We start from the raw sequence: 24,368 nt of genomic DNA on the forward strand, positions 1-24,368 counted from the left end.
TCATCATTTATACTTATTTGTACATTAATGTACATTATTTGTTTGTGACTGTACTGAATTTACTTGTTAAATTATTTTAGTGGGGTAATTTTAGGTTAATTCTAGTCTTTTTTTTATAAGTTTCTTCCTGGTGTATTGTTGTTATTTCTATTGTTTATCTATAACATATAACATATCACTAGAGATTCAGTCATGCATGCATTTTTCACAGTTATGATTTTAATGTATAACAAAGAATAGAAGAATATAAGAACTATAAATAGATTTTTTCCCCAATACAATTTGTTACCCAAAAAGATAATATTCTGTGACTACAAAGATAGTGCAAAGGTTATAGTGCTTAAAAATATAAATAAAAGATTATAGTGTTTGCCTAGCCTGTGACTCTGCTGTGGCAGTGACCCTATTAAAAATTCTAGCACTGCGTATGGTCCTCTGAGCACCACCAAATGTGTCCCCATCGACAAACAAACAAAGAATGTTCATGTCTATGGTCTGCATTTTGTGTGCCCAGTAAATGAAAGAACTGAACCTGTGTAACACTGGGTGATTTTTTAACCAAAACCTGTAATAGCTACCACAATGGCTAAACCAGAAGAGGCTGAGAATCTCTCTGAACTACTTCCTTTTACCATGGAATAACTTAATATAATTCTGATTCTCAACTACACGCAGGTTCAATACAAATTGGACAGATAAAATCAACTCTTAATCATTTTCAAGACATCATTTAAAGACTTATCAGATTACAGTGGCCCCTTTCATGTAGATCATGAACAAAATTCAGGAGACAAATTGAAAATTCCTTTGGTCCCATTAAAATCTAAAAATTTATCTTAAGGAAGTAATTCCCAAATGTATTGACTAAAGTAGGATTTTAAGTCAATATTTTTATGATAACAACAATGATAGATGAGAATATATGACAGAGGTTTTTAAAATAAATTAAGCATATTTTTGCTATTGTGAACAGTGCAGCAATGAACACACTAGTGTAGATGTCATTTTGACTGTACTTTTTTGCCTCTCCGGGATATATTCCCAGGAGTGGTGTTGTTGGATCAAATGAGGGCTCAATTTCTAATTTTTTGAGAATCATCCATACTGTTTTCCAAAAGGGCTGAACAAGTCAACATTCCCACTAGCAGTTAAGGAGAGTCCCTTTCTCCCCGCATCCACACCAAGGCTGGTTGCTTTTGTTCTTTTGGATGTGGCCAGTTTCTGTGGTGTGAGATGATATCTCATTGTTGTTTTGATCTGCATTTCCCTGATGATTAGTGATATAGAGCATTTCCTCATGTGTCTTTTTACTAGTCGGATTTCTTCTTTGAGAAAATTTCTGTTCATTTTGTCGCCCCTAGCATTAATTAGTTCTGATAAACTCCCCATGGTGTACCCAATATGCCAAATACCAGTAACAATGATGGGTCTCATTTTCCTAAAGAGCCTTGAATATAATCTCAGGGCTAGGATGAAGGAGACCTTACTGGGGCCTGCTCGAGGCAATCGACGAATAACAGGATGGTCCTGATTCGTCGTGATTTTCGCCCCATTTTTTTATAGGGTTGGATGTTTTTTCTTGTGGAGTTCAACCAGTGCTTTGTATATCCTTGATATTAACCCATTATTGCATGGGTATTGAGAGAATATCCTTTCCCATTCTGTAGCCTGTCTTTGTATTTTGGTCACTGCTTCTTTTGAGGCGCAGAAGCTTCTTAGTTTAAGATAGTCCCATTTGTCTATCTCTGTTTTCACTTGCTTGGCCAGTGGCGTGTCATCTTTGAAGCTACTGTTAGCTTCAATGTCGTGGAGGGTTTTGCCAACCTTGTGTTCAATGTACCTTACGGATTCCGGTCTGATGTTGAGGTCTTTAGTCCATTTTTATCTTACTTTTGTACATGGTGTTAGGTAGAGATCTGAGTGCCCGAGAACAGATGACTGGTTAAAGAAACTTTGGTACATCTACACAATGGAATACTACACAGTTGTTAGAAAAGATGAAGTCATGAAATTTACATATAAGTGGTTCTACATGGAAAGTATCATGCTAATTGAATGAACCTGAAAGAGAGGGACACACATAGAAAGACTGCACTCATCTGGGAATATAAAGTAACAGAATGGGAGTTGAAAACCCAAGAATAATTAAGATAACTATCAGGAGGTCTGCTCCAGGGCATGGAAGCCGGCCTCACAGGCTGGGGGAAAAGGCAGCTCATATAGAGAAAGAACACCAAGTGAAGGATGTTTAGAGGACTTGTTTGGGATGCAAGATGTGTGCTGAAAGTAGGCTATAGACCGAACACGATGGCCACTCAAAACCTCTATTTCAAACTACAACACCTTAAAGAAAAGAGTGAGCAAAAGGTAATGCCCTGCCACACAGGTAGAGTGGGGTGGTGGGGTTAGGGTGTGTGGGTGGGAGGTCTACTAGGATCATTGGTGGTAGAGAATGGGCACTGGTGGAGGTATGGGTACTCGATCATTGTATAACTGAAACCCAAGCACGAAAGTTTGTAAGTCTACAACTGTATCTCATGGTGTTTCACTAATAAAAATAAATAATAAATAAATTGAACATATAATTCCATTCACTGGGACATTAGGAAGATATTAAAATGATTAAGAAGGTAGCACTTAAGAATTTTAAAAATGAAACAAATTATTGCTTATACTAAAATGATAATTATAAAATTATATGTACTCATACATCATTTAATAACACTCAGAAAAACAAGATATTTGATTTGTTGGGTATTTAAATTTTGGATTATCTTTTTAAATTATAAGCATGTTTATATTTTAAAGTAGTACTTATAAAATTAATCAGTTAATAGTCTACTAATGACAATAATGTTGATTATCTAGGAAGACTGTGAATCCTGAACAAATGTCTGTTTTCATCTCAGTCAGGAATTGATTTATTCTTTTAATGTCCTGGTAACTTGTAGAAACTTTGGCTAGGCTTTCTCTAACTCTTAAAGATAAACAAGATAAGCACATGTATTGTTTCATTTGGGACATAACTTATTTGATCCTGGCATCCCAAGAGAATTGTTACCAACACTGATTTTTTATGTATTTAAATTTTTTAATTTTTATTTATTTTTTAATTGAATTACAGTAACATACACAATTACAAAGTTGTTCTTGATTGGGTTTCAGTTATATAATGTTTCAACACCCATCCTTCACTGTGTACATTTCCACCACCAGTGTCCCAGGTTCCCCTCCCCACCCCACCTCGACCTCCATAGCAGGTTCTCTCTCTCTCTCTCTCTCTCTCTCTCTCTCTCTCTCTCTCTCTCTCTCTCTCTCTCTCTCCCCTTCTCACTGAATTTATTGTCAAAATTGATGGATTTGTATAATTTCTTTGGATTCGCTTGCTCTAAATAACATGTTCACCATCAGCCATATGGAATAATTTTTATTGTGCCCTTGTTTTGCCAAATGCCTCTAGTAAATAACCTCCCTATCTTATTATTTAGCTTTTTGTGACTTAGAGAATTATTCATGAAGACTTTATCATATGCCTAAAAGTAGGAGGACTATATATGCATCAGCAGCATCAAGCAGTGAAACCTTAAAGATATTGTCCATCTGGCATTATGATAGCTCCTTATCATGATCTTTCTAAAGGTAAAAATTTTTTAAAGTTTATTACTTTGTGGGAATAATTATGTTTGACTTTATTAATGTCACTTTTAATTAGACATTTTTATCTTCCTTTGATTTTCAGGAACCAGGTACTTCAGTGCAGCAAAAGTCCTGCACTGAAATAAAAGAAACTGAATTCTTTTTAGTTTTCTTTTCTTTCTATTTTTTTAAAACATCTTTTGTTTTGAATTACAGAGTTGCACAGTTATTCATTATTGTTTCAGGCATATAGTGTTCCATATCAGTTTCTTCACCAGTGTCCACTTCCCGACACCTGTGTCTTCAGGTCCCCTTCTGTCTTCCAGCCTGCCTCAGCATACACGTCCCCCTCCACCATTGTCTTTGTGTTCTTGTATCTAATTTATCCCTCCCCCTGTCTCCCCAGACTCTCCCCCCTACCCCAGCCATCTCAATCCAGTGACAAGTTTTCTACTGAAGAATACTTTTCATGATCTTTGATTCTATTGCCTTTGTCATTCCCTTGCAATTTATTTTTATTCCGCGTATGAGAGATTATGATGTTTCTGTCCCTTTCCCTCTGACTAACCTCACTCAACAGGATACTTCCAGATCCAACCATGTGGCAGCAAATTACATGATATTATCTTTTCTTACTGCCGAGTAGTATTTTATTGTGTATATGTACCATGATTTCTTTATCCAGTCACTGTTCTTAGGTTCTTGGGTTGTTTCCAGATTTTGGCTACTGTGAATAGTGCTTGAAGGAACACAGTAATGCAGATGTCTTTTCTGGATCATGCTTTTGGACCCTTAGGGTATATTCCAAGGAGTGGGATTACTGGTTTATATGAAAACTCAATTGCTAGTTCTTTGAGTAATGACTGTACTGACTTCCAAAAAGGCTGCATCAGTTGACAGGCCCACCAACAATAAATGCTTTTTCCCTCCCTCCATATTCTCCCCACGAGTTGTTCTCCTTTGATGAGTGCCCGTCTCTGCGGTGTGGGATAGTATCTCATAGTTATTTGTTTCATTTTATTTGTTGCCTTTAGTTATTGTAATAAGCTACCACAACTTCATGACATAAATCTGTTCATTTACAATTTTGGAAGATAGAAATTTGAGTAAGTTTCATTATATCAAAAGTAATTTGTCTTCAGGATATCATTTCCTCCAAAGACAATGGGGGAGAATTATTTCTTGCTGCTTCCACTTCTGGTGGCTGCTAACATTTCTTGACTAGCCACATCCCATCAGTCTCAAAAATCTTTTGTTTCATTGTCTCCTCTTCTGTGTCAGCTATTCCTCTGCCTCCTTATAAGGTCATTTGTATTACTTTATAGTAGATAACTTTAAATCAGGTCAATATTATTTATTGATCATATACCTATAGGAATAAATCATGTAAATGTGATTTTACTGAATTCTTGGAATTTATAACTTTGAAGTTGGGGTTTGAATCCCATATCTGGAGCTTGATTTTGAATACAAACCTGTGCTGTTACTACCTGGTCAATGGATGGGGTTAAGTAGAATAAGTTGTTACTGGTAGCAGTCATTCTTCTTTCCAGAAATGCAAATGGGGGTCAAGATGAGTTCCTGCTTTTTTATAGTAGCTTTCAAGTTGCCTGTACATCCTAGTGAATCTTTGGGAACCTAAATTTTCTCAGATTATGTGTGATTAGTTTGTAAAACTCTCACTGTTGTAAATACTCGGAAATAACATTGGTTTTTTGCTAGGAAATAGCGATAAGTAGAAGGGAACTGAGATGGATGGCTTCCCACTCAGTTTTTCTATAACCTTGCAGCATGTCAAATAATAAATACAGATGTTAACAAAAACAGTCTTACCTTTATTCTGGGTTGAGCACCCCGGAGAGACAGGTGTTGACTTTTTTTTTTAAAAAAAGCTTTTGTTCATCCACTGGGTTTATGGACAGGAAGAACTTTTACATTCACCCTGGAAATCTATGGGTATTGTATTATGTAGGATGGAGACATGGTGTTTACAAGAATGGTTTATTTCCCAATAAATTAAGGGTTTTACTTAAAGATTTATTTTATGAAATAGGTTTCAAAAGAGAAAAAGCAGGCACTGAACTGACAGTTTTGGAACAAATGGATTTCATGTCATTTTGATGAAAGGTTTCTTATCCAAGTGGCCTTTAAGAGATTCTTGCTGGGGAAAAAAGTTGTTTTCCCTCACCATATTGACTTTCACAAACTTTTTGTTAAACTCTCAGCAGAGACTGTTTTTGTCTTTGAAACTCAGCAGCTGCATTTTCAGATTTACCATATCAAATATATTAATCAAAGAAATAAAGGTTGTTGATAAACGTTGTGAGATCTGATGAACTTGTATGGAAGCCCTGCAAGAGAGCTTCACAACCAAGTTGTGTGTATATGTGTGTGTGTGATACTCCCAAGGTTACAACGAAAACAAAAGGGATGGTGAGAAGAATAAAGTGTTGAATGAAGTATGTTTTGTAAGAAATATTGGGATCTGTCCTACTCAACAATTTTGTGACTTTAAATATATTCAATTCAATGAGTTCTTTCAATATGTAAACAGAATTATTGATTATCTGAAGGACTATCCTTTTTATCTGAAAGACTGTTGAGAGATAGTTAGAGAGAGCACACTCATAATGTAGCCTCTGTCTATCTCCAATGGTTCACAGGCATTCGCAATTTTTAGAGTTTTGGTCATAGAACATACTTCAATTCTTCCTACCTCTTGCCTATCAGTCTTTCTTTACAGAATACAATAGTATTTTCCAGTGTAAAAATTATATAGCATGAATTATTTTCTTGGGATCAGTTCAGAATAAAAATACTACTCTAGTTTATCTGTAAAGAAATTTATGGTGCCATATGTAATCACACATTCTCTAGAAGTCAATAGCCTTAAGTTCAGATCTTTCCTCTGACAAGTGACAGTGCTGAGATCAACAACTACGTGTGATAGGTTGTGCCTAAGTGGCAATATGATTATTTTAAAATTTTTTTTATTAATGAAACACCATGAGATACAGTTGTAGACTTACAAACTTTCGTGCTTGGGTTTCAGTTATACAATGATCAAGTATCCATCCCTCCACCAGTACCCATTCTCTACCACCAATCAACCCAGTAGCCCTCCCAACCCCCCATTCCACCCCACCCACTGTACCTCTGTGGCAGGACATTCCCTTTTGCTCTCTCTTTCCTTTAGGGTGTTGTGGTTTGCAATAGAGGTATTGAATGGCCATCGTGTTCGGTTTATAGTCTACTTTCAGCACACATCTCGCATTCTGAGCAAGTACTCCAAACACTCATTACTTGGTGTTTCCTTCTCTATCTGAGCTGCCTTTTCCCCCAGCATGTGATGCAGGCTTCGAAGCCATGGAACAGACCTCCTGATATTTATCTCAACTAGTCTTAGGTGTTCGTCTCCCATTCGGTTACTTTATATTCCCCAAGAGTGCAGTATTTCTATGTCTGTCCCTCCCTCTCCTTCTAACTCTTTTCATTTAGCATGATACTATCCATAAAGAACCACTTGTTTGTAAATTTCACGACTTCATCATTTCTAACAGCTGCATAATATTCCATTGCATAGATGGACCAAAGTTTCTTTAAACAGTCATCTGTTCTCGGGCACTCGGGTTTTTTCCAGATTTTGGCTATTGTGAACAGTGCAGCAATGAACATACTAGTGCAGATGTCATTTCGACTATACTTTTTTGCTTCTCCGGGATATATTCCCAGGAGTGGTATTGCTCGGTCAAATGGGAGCTCAATTTCTAATTTTTTGAGAATTGTCCATTCTGTTTTCCAAAAGGGCTGAACCAGTCAGCATTTTCACTAGCAGTGAAGGATAGTCCCTTTCTCCCCACATCCACACCAAGACTGGTTGCTTTTGTTCTTTTGGATGTGGGCCAGTCTCTATGGTGTGAGATGATTATCTCATTGTTGTTTTGATCTGCATCTCCCTGATGATTAGTGATGTAGAGCATTTCCTCGTGTATCTTTTTACCAGTCAAATTTCTTCTTTGAGAAAATTTCTGTTCATTTTGTCGCCCCAGTTTTTGATGGGGTTGGATATTTTCTTCTTGTGGAGTTCAACCAGTGCTTTGTATATCCTTGATATCATCCCATTATCAGATGGGTATTGGGTGAATATCCTTTCCCATTCTGTAGATTGTCTTTGTATTTTGATCACTATATCTTTTGTGGTGCAGAAGCATCTTAGTTAATATAGTCCCATTTGTTTATATCTGTTTCCACTTGGTTGGTCAGTGGCATGTCATCTTTGAAAATACCCTTTGCTTCAATCAATATCATGGAGGGTTTTGCTGACCTTGTCTTCAATGTACCTTATGGATTCTGATCTGATGTTGAGATCTTTAATCCATTTTGATCACACTTTTGTGCATGGTGTTAAGTCGAGGTCTAAGCCCATTTCTTTTTGCATGTGCTTGTCCAGTTATGCCAGCACCATTTGTTAAAGAGGCTTTCCTTGTTCCACTTCACATTTCTTGCTCTTTTATCAAAGATCGTATGTTCATACATTTGTGGTTGTGTGTAGGGATAGTCCACCCTGTTGCATTGGTCTGTAGCTCTGCCTCTGTCCCAGTACCATGCTGTTTTAATTGTTACCGCTTTGTAGTAGAGTTGAGGTTTGGGAGGATGATGCCTCCCATCCTCTTTTTCCCAAGAATTGCCTTAGCTATTCGTGAGCGTTTGTTGTTCCAAATGAATTTTAGGAGTGCTTGATCCATTTCTTTGAAGAATTTCATGGGTATCCTTATAGGGATCACATCGAATCTGTATAGTGCCTTGGGGAGTATTGCCACTTAGACAATGTTAATTCTTCCTATCCATGAGCAGGGGATATGTTTCCATTTCCTCATGTCCTCTTTTGTTTTTTGGAGTAGTGTTTTGTACTTTTCTTTGTAGAGGTCCTTTCCCTCCTTAGTTAGGTTGATTCTGAGGTACTTGATTTTCTGGGACACGATTGTGTGTGAATAGGATTGCTTTTTTCATGTCTCTTTCCTCTGTCTCATTATTTGCATATAGGAAGGCCATGAATTTTTGGGTATTGATTTTATAGCCTGCTACTTTACTGTAGAAGTCTGTTGTTTCTAGACGTTTCCTGGCAGAGGCTTTAGGATTCTTTCGATCTAGTATCATATCATCTGCTCCATATATAACAAAAGCAAAAAAAAAGACATACTAACAAAGAAAATTACAGGCCAATATCTCTGATGAACATGGATGTGAAGATCCTCAACAAAATATTAGCAAATAGAATCCAACAACTCATCAAAAATGTCATACACTACGACCAATTGGGATTCATCCCAGGGATGCAAGGATGGTTTAACACTTGGAAATCAATCAACATAATCCATCATATCAACAAAAGTAAAAATAAAAACCATATGATCATATCAATAGATGCACAGAAAGCATTTAATAAGATCAAACACCCGTTTATGATGAAAACTCTCACCAAAATGGCCTTAGGAAGAACTTTTCTCAAAATAGTCAAAGCCATCTATGACAATCCTATGGCAAGCATTATCCTCAATGGGAAAAACTAAGGACCTTCCCTCTAAGATCAGGAATAAGACAAGGATGCCCAGTATCTCTACTTCTGTTCAATATAGTAATGGAAGTACTTGCAATAGCAGTTAGGCAAGAAAAAGATATTAAGGACATCCAGATAGGAAAGGAAGAAATCAAGATAATTATTTTGAATTGAGGAAAATAGTGATTAAGAGTGATCATTTTTTGTTTCTGTGTGTGCCTGATTATCTCACTGAAAAAGATTATATCTGTGGTGGTTATGAAAATAGAGAGAGGGAGAGAGAGAGAAAGAGAGAGAAAGCCTTAATACCATTTCACCTCAATTCACAGCTTGCAAGCTCTATTTTTGTTTGTTTTTTGTGCCACAACTGGCTGTGCTCAGGGATTATTCCTGGCTCTGTGTTCAGGGATCACTCCTGACAGTGCTCCAAAGACCATAATTGGTACCAATGATCAAACCCAGATCAACTGCATGCAAGGCAAGTGTCTTGCCCAATGTACTAGTTCTCTGGCTCTGCAAGCTCTATTTTCAGTAAACAATTTGATTAAATCCAAAAAAAAGTTTTGCTTAAATTGCAATTTTTGTTTAGTTTCTGTGGCCACACCCAGTGGTATTCAGGATTTTCTCCTGGCTCTGTGCTCAGGAATCACTCCTGGACGGGCTTGGGAGACCATATTGGCCAAAGAAAACCAAACCTGGGTCAGCCATGAATTAGGCAACTGCCTTTCCCACTCTGCTCTCTCCAATCCCTTGCAGTGTATTGTCTTTTTTTTTAGTTTTTACCTCCTAAATTATTTCTTCTTATATAACATCCCTGAAGTGACCAACTAAAAGGTTCTGTTTGTCTATGTATGAGCTTTCAGGTGCACATAATAAAATTTATTTTTCCTCTTGATTACCTCTCAAGTTTTGGTTTAGTTCTGTTTCTACTTATTAACAGGAAAGGATAGAAGAAAGTTAACATCCTCCTTAATATAGATATAATAGTGAGCAGTCTACATGATCTCCATGCCACTGTTTTTTCATGTATACAAAGATCGTGCTTTCTCTTCCAGGATTACAGTAAGGATTATGTAAGGTGATATATGTGAATCCAGAGTAAAGTGAAACCTTACTTTTTTCCTCCAACATTCCTTTTTCTCTATTCTATGCAGGTGATTCTTGTCTACTCCCTAAATCAAAATATCACCCAGAATTAGCCCTGTATTGTATTCTTAATCTTAGATAATAGGCTGTTTTATTAATGCTTTAAGTCATACACTCAATTTAAACCAAGGTAAAAAAATTAATGTGATAATTGAAACGCCTAATGAGATTAACCAGAATCTGAATTTTACCTAATATCCCACTCTTTATTTTCTTCCTTGTTGTTTTCATTTCAAAAGAAAGAGAAACAGGTATGGTAGGTAGTTTTCTCTTTTCTTCCATACCCCATCCTACACATGTACATGTACACATGAAGGTACTGGCAGAGGGACAAAGTCACCCGGGTTCCGGGGCCGAGATCTCCAAGCCTACTCGGATTTGGGCCAAGCATCCTCCACCCAGATCCTCCAAATTCCAGTCGGCGGGGTCACACCCACCAACTGGCCCCCTGGCGCCGTGTAATCCCATCAACGGCCAAGACTCAGAGACTATAAAAACCAGCTCCTGGAACCACGCGGCCGCATTCGCGGCCTCGCGACATCCTATTATGACATCTTATTATCTCATTCCTACTTTGGACAAACTGGCAGGCTACCGAATGTAGCCTGCCCACACGGCAGAGTCTGGCAAACTCCCCGTGGCATACCCAATATGCCAAATACCAGTAACAATGATGGTATTCTCCTAAAGAGTCTTGAATATAATCTCAGGGCTAGGATGAAGGAGACGTTACTGGGGCCTGTTTGAGGCAATCGACGATTAACAGGATGATTTGTAATTGTGATTGATTTGTGACCCCATCCTACCCTTCTCCTAAGTTACTCACAAAACTGGATTTGATGCTCTGAGACTTCCTGGGAGGTAGAATGAGACAGGCCTAGTGCTTTATTCTTTCATGCTCCTCCAATATGGTTTCCGTAACTCTGACCCTGCATACCAATTGGCCACTTTCCCCGAATTTAATTTGCCCATAGATTTTATTGTTCCTTTTTTCAGCTCCTCTAGTCTTGCAACAAAATATTATGAGTCAGTCAGACCGGACTCAAAGTATTTTCTAGTAGTGATTTATATTTTTCTCAGAGAATCACATTTCCGATTACATATATGTACATATATGTGTCATATATATGTATGTATGTGTATTCACACACAGTCACACACACATTCTATACATCTCTTCTCACTCAACTCCTCTCCACTTCCCTCTTTCCCTGTTTTTTTATAAGATCAAGAGTTAGTCCACCTTGATATCTTGCAATATTTTATCATGTTATTCTGCATACCACAGACAACTGAAATCTTCCAGCATTTTCTCTTTTTCTGACTTAATTCATTTAACATGCTGTTCTCCAGTTCCATCCAGTTGCAGTAAAATGTGTGATTACATTTCTTACAACCATATAGTATTCCATTATGTATGTATATCACATCTTCGTTGTCCACTTATCTTTCGTTGGACGCAGGTTGATTCCATATCCTTGTAGTGTTGCAGTGAATAGCTGTCTGCATATTTCTTTTTGAGTGAATGTTTTTGTATCTTGGGAGTAGATTTTTAGAAATAGAATTATTGGGTTATATGGACACTCCATTATAATTTTTTGAGAAACACTCATGCTATTTTATATAGAGATTGAGACAGACAATAATCCCAACAGCAGTGAATGAGTGAATGATAGTTCCTTTATTGCCAATTCCAAACATGGGTTGTTTCCAATTTTTTTGATATGTGCCATTTTCACTATAGCGTGAGATGATATTTTGCTGTCATCTTCATTTGGATTTCCCTAGAACTCAGTGATCATTAACACTTTTTAATTTTTTTTTCTTTTTGGGTCACACCCAGCATTGCACAGGGGTTACTCCTGGCTCATGCACTCAGGAATCACTCCTTGCGGTGCTTGGGGGACCATATGGGATGCTGGGAATCGAACCCGGGATGGCCGCGTGCAAGGCCCTACCCGCTGTGCTATCACTCCAGCCCCGAACACTTTTTTAATAAACAAAATGGCCACCTATCTGTTTTCTTCAGATCAATGTCTATTGATTTTCTCTTCGTTTTTTTAATAGGATTTTTGGGACTTCGGGGGGGTGTGGTAGGGGTGATTTTTGTGAGTGCTTTGTATTTTGTTAATATTAATCCTTTATCTGATGTGTTAAGTGCAAAAATTTCTCTTATTCAATAAAACTAAATTTAATATTTTTAGCCTGATTTTCTTTTGCAATGAAAACACTTAACTTTCTTTTTGCTTCTAATTTTTGGATCAGAGCTTGTGGTTTTCAGGGCCTACTCCTTACTCTGAGCTCAGGGATTACTCCTGCCAGTCTCCAGAGATCAGATGGGGTATTATTGATCAAATCTGGATAGGCTACAAGTAAATCAAGTGCCTTATCTGCTATTGTATCTTCATGGCCTCAGAAACTTTTAAATTTGAAGCAGTCCCATTTGTTCATCTTTGTTTCTTTTGTCTTTGACAATAGAATCATGTCATAGTAAGTAAACTTGAGGTCCAGATCTTGGAGATTTCTGCCTACATTTTCCTCAACGTGTTTTATGGATTCTGGTCTAAACTGAAGACTATTACTTTGAATTTTTTTCTTTAAATTTTCTTTTGTGTGAAGTGTGAGATATGAATTTTAACGTTTTTATCTGATTTTAGGGTCAGCAATTACATGGATTAATGACTTATACACAAAGCTTACAAAGTTTATAAACATCAAAACTGAATAAATAAATCAGTTCATAACTTCTGTAGTAAGATAAAAATATAACTTTAGAAAGACTGGATTGAAAAAACAACTTTTTATTTGTGGAATTTAACAACAACTTTTAAAGTGAGCACAAATAAGAGTAATAGTGTCTGAGCTCTCGATAGCAAGGAAATCAGTACAATCACTTGGATTTGACAGAGAGTTCAGTGCAGACAGGGAAGTATGAAAACTCAATAAAGGGAAAGTTAAAGGCCTCAGATATGTCCTGGGACTTCTAACATGAGGAGACTAGAGACAGGTTAATTAGAAACAGGACATCCATCTTTGATTGGTTATGTGGACTAATTCCATTTCCCTGTTCAAGGCTGACTGATCTGACTTTGAGGGCTGGTTGCTGGAGGTTGTAAATTAGAGTGCATATATATATATATATATATATATATATATATATATATATATATGGCACTGTAGCACTGTCATCCCATTGTTCATTGATTTGCTCAAGCGGGTACCAGTAATGTCTCCATTGTGAGACTTGTTACTGTTTTTGGTATATCAAATATGCCATGGGGAGCTTTCCAGGCTCTGCTGTGTGGGTGGGATACTCTCCGTAGCTTGCCAGGCTCTCCAAGAGTGACGAGTGATGAAGAATCGAACCTAGGTCAGCTGCATACAAGGCAAACACACTACCTTCTGTGCTATCGCTCCAGCCACATACACACACACACACACACACACACACACACACACACACACACACATATGTGCACTGTAGCACTGTCCTCCTGTTGTTCATTGATTTGCTTGAGCAGGCCCAGTAATTTCTCCATTGTGAGACTTGTTGTTGCTGTGTTTGGCATATTGAATACGTCATGGGTGGCTTGCCAGGCTTTGCCACACGGGTGAGATACTCTCAGTAGCTTGCTGGGCTCTCCGAGAGGGGCGGAAGAATAGAACTCGGGTTGGCCATGTTGGCCGTGCGACGGTCACAGTCCTCCTGTTGTTCATCAATTTGCTCGAGCAGGCCCAGTAACACTGTGAGACTTGTTACTGTGTTTGGCATATCGAATACGTCACAGGGAGCTTGCCAGGCTTTACCGTGCGGGCCAGATACTCTCGGTAGCTTGCCGGGCTCTCCAAGAGGAGCGGAGGAATCGAACTCGGGTCAGCCATGTTGGCTGAGTGTAAGGGAAACGCCCTACCCGCTGTGCTATCACTCCAGTCCCATATATATATATATTCCAGTCACTGTTTGTATATCCAGTTTATTCCATTGCAACATCTTCCATTTAAAATGATATCTTCTTATTTGTCTTTCCCTGTTTACCAAAAATGCATAATTCTTTCATACACTCAAATTATTTTGAGGTATTATATTTGGATTTTTTTCAGCTAACCCCTGTTTCATTTAGTGTATAATTTTTTAAAACTCTATTTTAAGACAGACACAAAATATAACATCTATACAATTAAGTTAAAACTAGACAAGAGGGTATAAAATACAATTATAATTCTTTTCTTTCCAAAACCTTCACTTCTACTTCTTAGACTTAATCACTGCTGAGTTTTATGACTCATTCAGAAGTGATGTAAATATATAGTCATCTATACTTTCATATTTATAACCTCTAAATTATTTTTTAATAAATAGGGTTTTTTAAATAAGAATTCCTTTTATTATGTTTTTTGGGGGTCATCTTCTGTCATCTTTGAATAGTAGAAATAAATCTAAGTTGGTACAAAATGTCAAAATTTTGATAAATATTCTGAAGTTATTCATTGAAGTGTCCTAATTTATCCCTTTATAAAATGGCTTTGGTACTATTGTACTCTTTGGTACTATTGCGGCAACATGGGAAGATGCCATTGTTGACAACATTGACGAGGAATACGATCGACTGGTTCAGCACCTCCATGAATGTGCGAGGAATGCCAAGAGAGAGATAGCCACAAAAAATCGCCTGTCTTCGAAAACTCTTGAACTAATTTGCCAGCGTGGTTTGGCACATGCCTCAGGCAACCGCAAGCTAACATCCGAGCTCGCAAAGCAGTGCAGAGATGAGATCAAGGAAGACCTCAAAGAGAGAAGAACAGAAGTACTGGTAGATGCGGCAGAAGCCGGGAAAAGTATTCGTAACGCCCGCCTGTCCTTCGCCAACTATAAGACCAAGATGACTGCCCTCCGACGTCCTGATGGATCCATCACATCCTCCAGAACGGCAATGGAGAAGATTATCCATGACTTCTACTCAAATCTCTTCGATAGCCATGTCCACTTGCCAACATCCCAAATTCCACAGGATGGGTATGTTGTTCCCAAAGTTCTCCCCTCCGAAATCCGACATGCCATTTCTTCGGTAAAGAAACAAACAGCACCCGGCCCAGACAAGGTCAGACCTGAACACCTGAAGAACCTGCCGTCAGTACTCATCAATACACTGGCTCGTCTCTTCACTTGCTACCTGTCTGAATGCAAGGTTCCGTCCCAATGGAAAACCAGCAGGACCGTACTACTGTTCAAGAATAGAGACATCCATGACATTGGCAACTATCACCCGATCTGCCTATTGTCTGTCATCTACAAGTTGTTCACTCGAGTCATCCTAAATAGGATTGGCAGAACACTAGATGAAGGACAACCATGCGAGCAAGCCGGGTTCCGCAAAGGATTCAGCACCATCGACCATATCCACACGATAACCAAGCTCATTGAGGTTTCTCGGGAGTTCAAGATGCCGCTCTGCTTAACATTCATTGATTTAAAGAAGGCCTTTGATTCTGTTGAGACGGAAGCGGTCATTGAAGCCGTAGCCAATCAGGGCATTCAAGCCCAATACATCAGGATCCTCCATGAGCTGTATTGCGGATTCACTACCAGGATCTCACCATTCTACAAAGAAGTGATCGTTGATGTCAAGAGAGGGGTGCGGCAGGGTGATACCATTTCACCGAAACTCTTCAGTGCCACCCTCTAGAACATCATGCGACGACTGGAATGGGAAGGAATGGGAGTTAAGATAGATGGTCGGCAACTACACCACCTCCGCTTTGCTGATGACATTGTTTTAATAACACCAAACATCAGCCAAGCAGCACAAATGCTGGCCGACTTTGACCATGAGTGTTGAAAGGTAGGACTACAGCTGAACCTTACGAAGACAATGTTTATGAGAAACAGCCTCGTTCCTGACGCCCCATTCGCTCTCAACGGAAAGACCATCTCCGAATGCAACAGCTATGTGTACCTAGGTCGAGAGGTCAACATGACAAATGACCTGGCACCCGAGCTGCGCAGGAGGAAGAGAGCGGCTTGGAACGCCTTCAAGAACATCGAAGAAATAGCTAAGAAGACAAAGAACCTCCGGCTCCGGGCACATCTCTTTGATTCCACTGTTCTTCCTGCATTAGCATATGCCTCAGAGACCTGGGCCCTATGCAAACAAGATGAGAACGCTATTCAGGTCTCCCAAAGAAGAATAGAAAGAGCTATGCTTGGAATATCACGTTTCACTCAAATAAGAGAAAGAATCCGGAGTTCTGACATCCATCGACGATCAAGAATCAGGGATGCTGTCTCATTTGCCAAGGTGTCGAAAATCAGATGAGCTGGTCATGTAATGAGATTTAAAGACGACCGCTGGACTAGAGCTGTTACCGACTGGATTCCACGGGATGTCAAAAGACCGCGTGGCCGCCCACCTACCAGATGGTCAGACTTCTTCGTCAAGATCATGAACGATCGGTTTGAGGCCCTTCATGTTCCCGGAGCGAACAGATGCCATTGGGCTACACTAGCAAGCGACAGGGACAAATGGAGACGTTACTGGCGCCCGCTCGAGCAAATCGACGACTAACAGGAAGTTAAGTGATTAAGTGATAAAATGGCTTCAAATAACCTGTTCTTGATACTTTCTTGACATTTGATAATCTTTCCAATTTTAACCAAAAAATACTTTAAAGTAGTATTTTTAACTTGAATCTTTTAACTGTCAGTGAGGTCCAAAGTTTTTCATATAATTTGCTTGACATTTGCATAGATTATTTTTCTGTCCACTTTCATTGTTTTATTATTCTACTGTGATAACTTCTTGTATTTAAATAAATTATATCTTTATTTCATTATCTGTCCTTCCACTTTGTGTATGACCTTAGGCTTTGCTATATAGAAGTTTTCATTCTGAATCCATAACTTTATACATTTCCCCAATGATTTGAATGTTATTACCATAATTGCAAAGGTCTTCCTAAGTTATTTTATTTTCTTTGCTTTTTAATCAAATCCTTTTGTTTGATAGCATAATTGGGAATATAATTGGAGGAAATTGGTGTATCTGGTATATTTTTCCAAATTGGTGTGCTCCATTATTACAGAATAGTTAGTGAAAGCTTATGAGTTAGAAGTCCCAAATATTCCAGAGTATTCTTTAATGATAAGAAGAAAGAAACAGGAAGTTAGACAGAGTTGTTAATCAGCTTAAAAAACTGTCTTCTCGGGCAGTACTCTAAATACCCTTCTTTTCTTCTGGACAGAGTGTTTAATGGTTGCCACACAATCCCAACACTAATTATTATAGCTCTAGAACCTCTGTGACAGAAAAAAAAATGTGAACAAAACTTACATAGAGGGTTAAAAGGCTCCTTTTGGATTGTGGGAGAGGGACATTTTGTGGTGCATAGCTTATATTTACATACCCTGTTCAGAAATACTATAGTTTCCTGATTCATCTGGACATACTTGAAAAAGAATTGGGGCTGATGAGATTGGAATGGTCTAGTGACTTGTGAGTTGCTGAGGGTAAGTTAAGAGACAGATAAGCTGCTGGCTTATTTGCCCTGTGCATTTAGTTGGTCTTGCTCCTTTTAATTAGGAGAGGCAGTGTGCTACTGTGGCTATTCGTGTAATTACCTACATGACCCTCACCCCCCCCTTTTTTTTCTATGCTGCTTTGGGTTTGTGAGAGATATGATGGAAGTGGAGCAAAGGAGAGTGTTAGTTTTCCAGATTCCTTAACAGCTCTGTATCTGTGCTCTGCTGGACAATCACTGAAGTAAAACAACAACAAAAAAAGAATTTCATGGTTTCCCCTCAGAGACATATCTTCCCATGTGTTCCTCTCCAAGATCCACTATTGACTTATCCAGTAATTTACGGCAGTGTCAATCTGGTAATTCATTTGAAAAGTAGAAATATGTTGAAAGCAGGAGAGAGTTCTTCCATCATACGTGTTGAAGATCACCTTGACATCATGAGCCTCTTATTTATTTATTTATTTATTTATTTATTTATTTATTGCCCTCAGGGCCATTCAATAGCTCAACTATGTATTATCACTCCATTCCCCATAAGGGGATGATGTTTATGTTAAAAATAATTATTGGGTGCTGGAGTGATAGTACAGTAAGTCAGACATTTGCCTTGCTCACAGCTGACTTTTGAGCTGTTCAATCCCTGGGCCCCCATATTGTCCCCCAAGCCTGCCATGATCGATCCCTGAGCACCATTGATTGTGGCCCACCCCCTGCTCAGTAAATGAAAATAATTAAACTAATTAAGGAAGAAAAACATAGGGAAGGAAGTATCTTCCACAGCAAAATAAAAGCACGCTAGAATCTTCAATATGTTGTTCGTTCATTGATACAAAATTTATTTGAGTCTTGCTATATGCCAAGCATTATTTTAGAAGTGGAGGACACATCTAGAATAATAATAGTAATCATTAATAAAAGCATTGAAATATTACTATCTACAGTGTAGTAATAAATGTTTCACATATGAGCTGGAGAGATAGTATGCACTTGCCTTGCATGTGGCCAACCAGAGTTCAATGACTAGCACTACATCTGGTCTCCTGGGCATCATCAGGAGTGGTTCCCTGAGCACCAAACAGAAATGCTTACTGTGGAGTAACTCATAATTTCAGATCAAATATGTATCAAGTGAATATTATAATTAAAGTACTCTTATAATATCATGCAAAGGGAAGGAAAGTAAGGTTTAGAGTCGTTCAATGAGTTTCTCAGAAGCAAACTGTTAAGGATTCAAGTTGGGATAAATCCCAGTAGAGTTTTTCCACTTTCAAATTGTTTTCTATTAAAACTACATTAGGTAAAAATAAGTCCCTGCCCCTGTGGAGCGTTTCGTCTAAACTACAGAACATTTATTTTCAAATGCTCTTTTTGGGGAGGTGTGGAGGATTTGGGGTACAGCAGGCAATGCCCAGAAGCTTTTCCTGGCTCTGTGTTTGGGCATCTCTCCTGGTGGTTCTCAAGAGGCCATAAATGGGTTCAGAGATTAAACCAAGATCATCCCTATACAAGGCAAGTGCCGTAACCCCTGTATTATCTCTCTAACCCCCAAATCTTTTAAAAATATGTCTTGGGAATGGTATGGATTATCTCTAGAGCAGTGGTTGTCAACTTTTTTCCTCTTTCAAATCAGCACCTTACCCTGAATCAGCAGTTCAAACTCAGTGCTCCAGAGAACCTTTCTCCCCTTTCAGCAGGTCTTGGACTGTTGACACATGCTCAGTTGATGGAATTACTTGATGAACTAGGTTTCTTTTACCAAAATCAGATTCACTGCTCTCTTCTGTATCCTAATCATGTCCTCTGCATTGCATCCTTTGCCTGGTTGGTCCTTCTCCTCTCTTGGTTCCCTCCTTTATTTATTTTTCCTCTCCCATCTAGAAAATTTACTATAATACCAAATGTCACACAAGATAGTTTTGAAGGAAAACACAGAATGGAGAGAAATTTATACAGTAAGTGAAATGAGCTGTTGATAAATGGCTTAGTAAGCCTAGAGGTTCTTCTTCAGTTTTCTCTGGCATTTAAGAGACTTGGGATTCCAAAAGCAGATCCACTCCATTTTACTGTTGCTAATTTCATTTTTCCCATAATTAACAACTCAGTTCATTATAATTTCAGCTCGCATTAATCTTCTCTTTCGTGAGTTTAGTAACATTTGGAGTCATTTCCCTCCGTATTTATCCATCTGGGATCTTTAGAGATGATAAGTTTGCAGAACTTTAGAGATGATAAGTTTATTGCATTGCTGCAAGAGGAATGATGTTTTCCATGTTTCTCAGACCTGGTAGGGAATCATCTGAAGACAGGCAGAGACTCTTCATAATTTAGAGAGGTCCCTCAGTAGAGTTCCATAAAGTCTTCAATTGGGAATGATTGAGAATTGGGACTATGACAGATCAGGATTCAAATCACAACAGGCAATGCTTCCTGGATCCTGACTGTCCTCAGAGACCAGATGGAATTGGGAGAGCTCTGGAGGTCATGGAGAGAGTTGCAAGATTAATGAGTCAGAACAGAGCCTTTAGCTTGAGCCTCCTCTTTGTCTTCTAAAAGCTATCTGACCTTGGAAAAACCACATAATCTCTCCATGCCCCTCCTCCGTGAAATAGTCCCAGACATTCTTGTCTTTTCTGTAAGAAAGAGGGTTTTGATACCTAGTTTATATTCTCATCTCAAAGCTTAATAGCTCATATCTTTTTCATATCACTTAATTTTTTCAACTTGGAGAAAACCTTGAGCACTAAAAATTTTCATATTTTATTATTTACATGGTATATTTCACATAATTTGTTGAATATTTTTATGATCTATACTTATAGAAATTGTACCATATATGTATATAAATGGTTATTAGCATAGTTTGTAACTATAATAATATGATAATACATTATTTATCATACTCTCACACTATAAATGTACCATATAAGTATATTTCATATAGTATACAATATCACCATTATATATGTGTGATATATATGAAATGAAAACTAGGCTACTAGGAACATTGTATAGTATTTCTTAACTCATAAAATAACTTGAACACATACTTAAATATCTGCTAGAGAGGAGTTATAGTGAATAAAAAAAAAACAGAACTTTTTGGAAATTGAACTAAAAATATCCTCCCATGTAGCATGTATAGTCAGGAGGTCGCAAGAGAAGCAACTCTTTGTAGATTTCTGGTTTTCAGTCTCTAGCAACATTTTCTTTTCTTTCTTTTCTTTTTCTTTGTGAAGACTAGAATGTTCTTACTCATTTCCTAATAGAATAAAATTTCTTCTTTTTTTTCTCTCCTTTTTTTTTACTTTTAGGGTCACACCTGGCAATGCACAGGGGTTACTACTCCTGGTTCAAATCAGGAATTACTCCTGGCAGCACTCAGAGGACCATATGGGATGTTGGGAATCGAACCTGGGTTGGTTGTGTGCAAGGCAAACACCCTACCCACTGAGCTATTGCTCCAGCCCCTAGAATAAACTTTCTTTAGAGAAAACATTCTATACTGGACTTTCATTCAAAATTAGTTATGGCTACTTTTCCAGTCTATGGCCATTAACCACAAATCAGTATTATTTGTTGTTATTGTCCAATTATGAGGTTAAATGCTTCTAGGGAAAGGGAAGAGGCATAGGTACATTTTATCATTATAGAATTTTTCTGTGGTTCAGGATGTGAAAAAGTCTAGTAGAAACAAGAGAAATCTGAACTGTAGGGCTCAAATTTTACACAACTAGAAACAAGGCAGCATAATTCGGAAATGTTGTCACTTACTGATAGTCCTCTTTCTAGCACCTGGGATTTAAATAAGAGATTCCTATTATGCAGATAATTCCTAGTAGGGTTGATGGAAATTACCTGCACAACCAATCCTTTTGCTTTATAGAATGCCAGACATTGAGCGCACTTTTAATTGAAACATACCATCCTTTGCAAAAGTGCTAATTGCATCTGCTTCCCTTTCTTTTAGGTAGCCAAGCAAGAACAGGAATAATGAAGAGACACACATGTTAGTTACAGCCTTCGGAAACACGCAAGCAGAAGATCAACAGTGTGAACAGAGCTGAAACGGTTGCCATGCTTGCTTGTTGGAGTAAATGAGGAATGGGCTTGTGATTATGACATTCCAGCATGAATCTGGTAGACCTGTGGTTAACCCGTTCCCTCTCCATGTGTCTCCTCCTACAAAGTTTTGTTCTTATGATACTGTGCTTTCATTCTGCCAGTATGTGTCCCAAGGGTTGTCTTTGTTCTTCCTCTGGGGGTTTAAATGTCACCTGTAGCAATGCAAATCTCAAGGAAATACCTAGAGATCTTCCTCCTGAAACAGTCTTACTGTATCTGGACTCCAATCAGATTACTTCTATTCCAAATGAGATTTTTAAGGACCTCCATCAACTAAGAGTTCTCAATCTGTCTAAAAATGGCATTGAGTTTATTGATGAGCATGCCTTCAAGGGTGTTGCTGAAACTTTGCAGACTCTGGACTTGTCTGACAACCGGATTCAAAGTGTGCACAAAAATGCCTTCAATAACCTGAAGGCAAGGGCCAGAATTGCCAACAATCCCTGGCACTGCGACTGTACTCTCCAGCAAGTTCTAAGAAGCATGGCATCCAATCACGAGACAGCCCACAATGTGATCTGTAAGACTTCAGTATTGGATGAACATGCTGGGAGACCGTTCCTCAATGCTGCCAATGACGCTGACCTTTGTAACCTTCCTAAGAAAACTACTGACTATGCCATGCTGGTCACAATGTTTGGCTGGTTCACTATGGTAATCTCATATGTGGTGTATTATGTGAGGCAAAATCAGGAGGATGCCCGGAGACACCTTGAGTACTTGAAATCCCTGCCAAGCAGGCAAAAGAAAGCCGATGAACCTGATGACATTAGCACTGTGGTATAGTGTCCAAACTGACTGGCATTGAGAAAGAAATTTGTTTTGCAATTACAGTAGAAAATAAGGGGTTTCCTTTTCCCCATCCATTGTAAACAGTTACAACTTTGTATTGCAGTTTCTTTTGAATCATGCCACTGTTGAACTTTTAACAAACATGACAACATAACAAATCATTTTAGTTTAGGTGATCTACCCCTTGACTGTACCCCTAGTGGTTTCTGAGTAAAGCTTGTCTCTGAACATTAGTTAGAACCATCTCACTATTTAATAATGAAATTTATTTTTTTAATTTAAAACCAAATAAAAGCTTAACTTTGAATCATGGAAAACAGAGTGACTTATTGGTAAAGAAAACAGTACAGTCATTTCAATTGCTTTAAAGGAAAACTGACAACACTTGTGAACCTAAAGAACTATCATAATGAAAGATGTGTTGTTTATCCCTACTCTACACTGGAGAGCAATAACAGAAATATTGACCAAGTCAAGTATCTGTCAGAGTTTAAAATACTATGGCATAGCGTACTCAGTACACAGTGGAGCATCTTGCAATGTCTTAAGTTGGGATGTCTCTGTTATTTGCTACCAAAGTATTTGCTATCTAAAATATTTAGTGCTTGATTACAACTAAAAAAATGATAGGAACAAAACACATTCCATATTTTATCTGAAATATTACCTTCTGGTGGACAGGAATGCGTGACAAACAGAAACAATGATACTTAAAGGAAAGTTCTAAGAAGTCTAATAGCAGCAACTATATGTAAACTCTCTGAGGTCATTTTTATACTTATGTTCCAAACCTTCCTTACAAGAGAAGACTGTGACAACTGTCCCATTTGTGCAGGAGGAAATTGCAGGAGAAAGAGGCCAAATAACCTATAGACTAGAAGTATTAGAATTTGGCTTTGAACCAAGTATTCCTGCCTCAGTGATTGGAAGTCTTCCTATTACAGAGTATAATTATACAATGGTTTGGTTGATCAAAGGTAGAATTTATATACTAAAACATACATTCATGTTAAGTGTACACATCTATAAGTTTTGACAAATGTGGGCATCTCTTTGTGTATCAAGATATTGTGTCTTGCTAATGTTCAGAAATAAGAAAACTCATTTGACTCGGGGAATAGGGAATTTTAGTGTCCTTAATTATTATTATTTTTAACTATCATTGCAGATAGTCCTTAGAAGCTGGGTGGGATTGCATCCAATGATGAGAAAGGGATGGCAAGTAGGTGAGGATTAGGGATGAAGGAGTCTGTGGAGTTCTCATGTAGGAGACATGTGAGAGATAAGACTGGAGCTATATATAACATAGTCACTTCAATTCCAGACTAAGAAACAATAGTTGTAATAACATTTATGGAGCAATGACTCTGTGTTCGGTATGTTCCTTGGATTGTCATAATCCTCTCTGCTACCTTATGTAATAGCCTTTTATGAGTGAAGGAACAGAAAAATAGTTTAATTCAAAACCCTAGAGCTTATAAATACAGTAGATACTTATGCTCAACTTTAGAGCTTATGGACCACTCAACCACTGTACTTTCATCACAAGTTATTGACTTCACTACACAAAGTTACTATTACTTGGAGAGTTGCTGAC

The 24,368-nt window shown here is 38.1% G+C and overlaps 1 protein-coding gene across 5 annotated transcripts in view; it reads left to right on the plus strand.

The window, feature by feature from the left end:
- Window positions 1-23,088, plus strand: part of LRRC3B (leucine rich repeat containing 3B) — a 112,622-nt gene extending 89,534 nt beyond the window's left edge. For all 5 annotated transcript variants that reach the window (XM_056129214.1, XM_056129217.1, XM_056129218.1 and 2 more), the window contains one exon: window positions 21,825-23,088. In XM_056129214.1, coding sequence (XP_055985189.1) covers window positions 21,986-22,765 — 780 coding nt within the window. In that variant the 5' untranslated portion in view covers window positions 21,825-21,985 and the 3' untranslated portion in view covers window positions 22,766-23,088. The remainder of the gene's footprint in view (window positions 1-21,824) is intronic.
- Window positions 23,089-24,368: the final 1,280 nt, after the last annotated feature.

The sequence above is a fragment of the Sorex fumeus genome, unplaced genomic scaffold (assembly GCF_029834395.1).
Source record: "Sorex fumeus unplaced genomic scaffold, SorFum_2.1 ptg000072l, whole genome shotgun sequence".
Lineage (NCBI taxonomy): Eukaryota > Metazoa > Chordata > Mammalia > Eulipotyphla > Soricidae > Sorex > Sorex fumeus.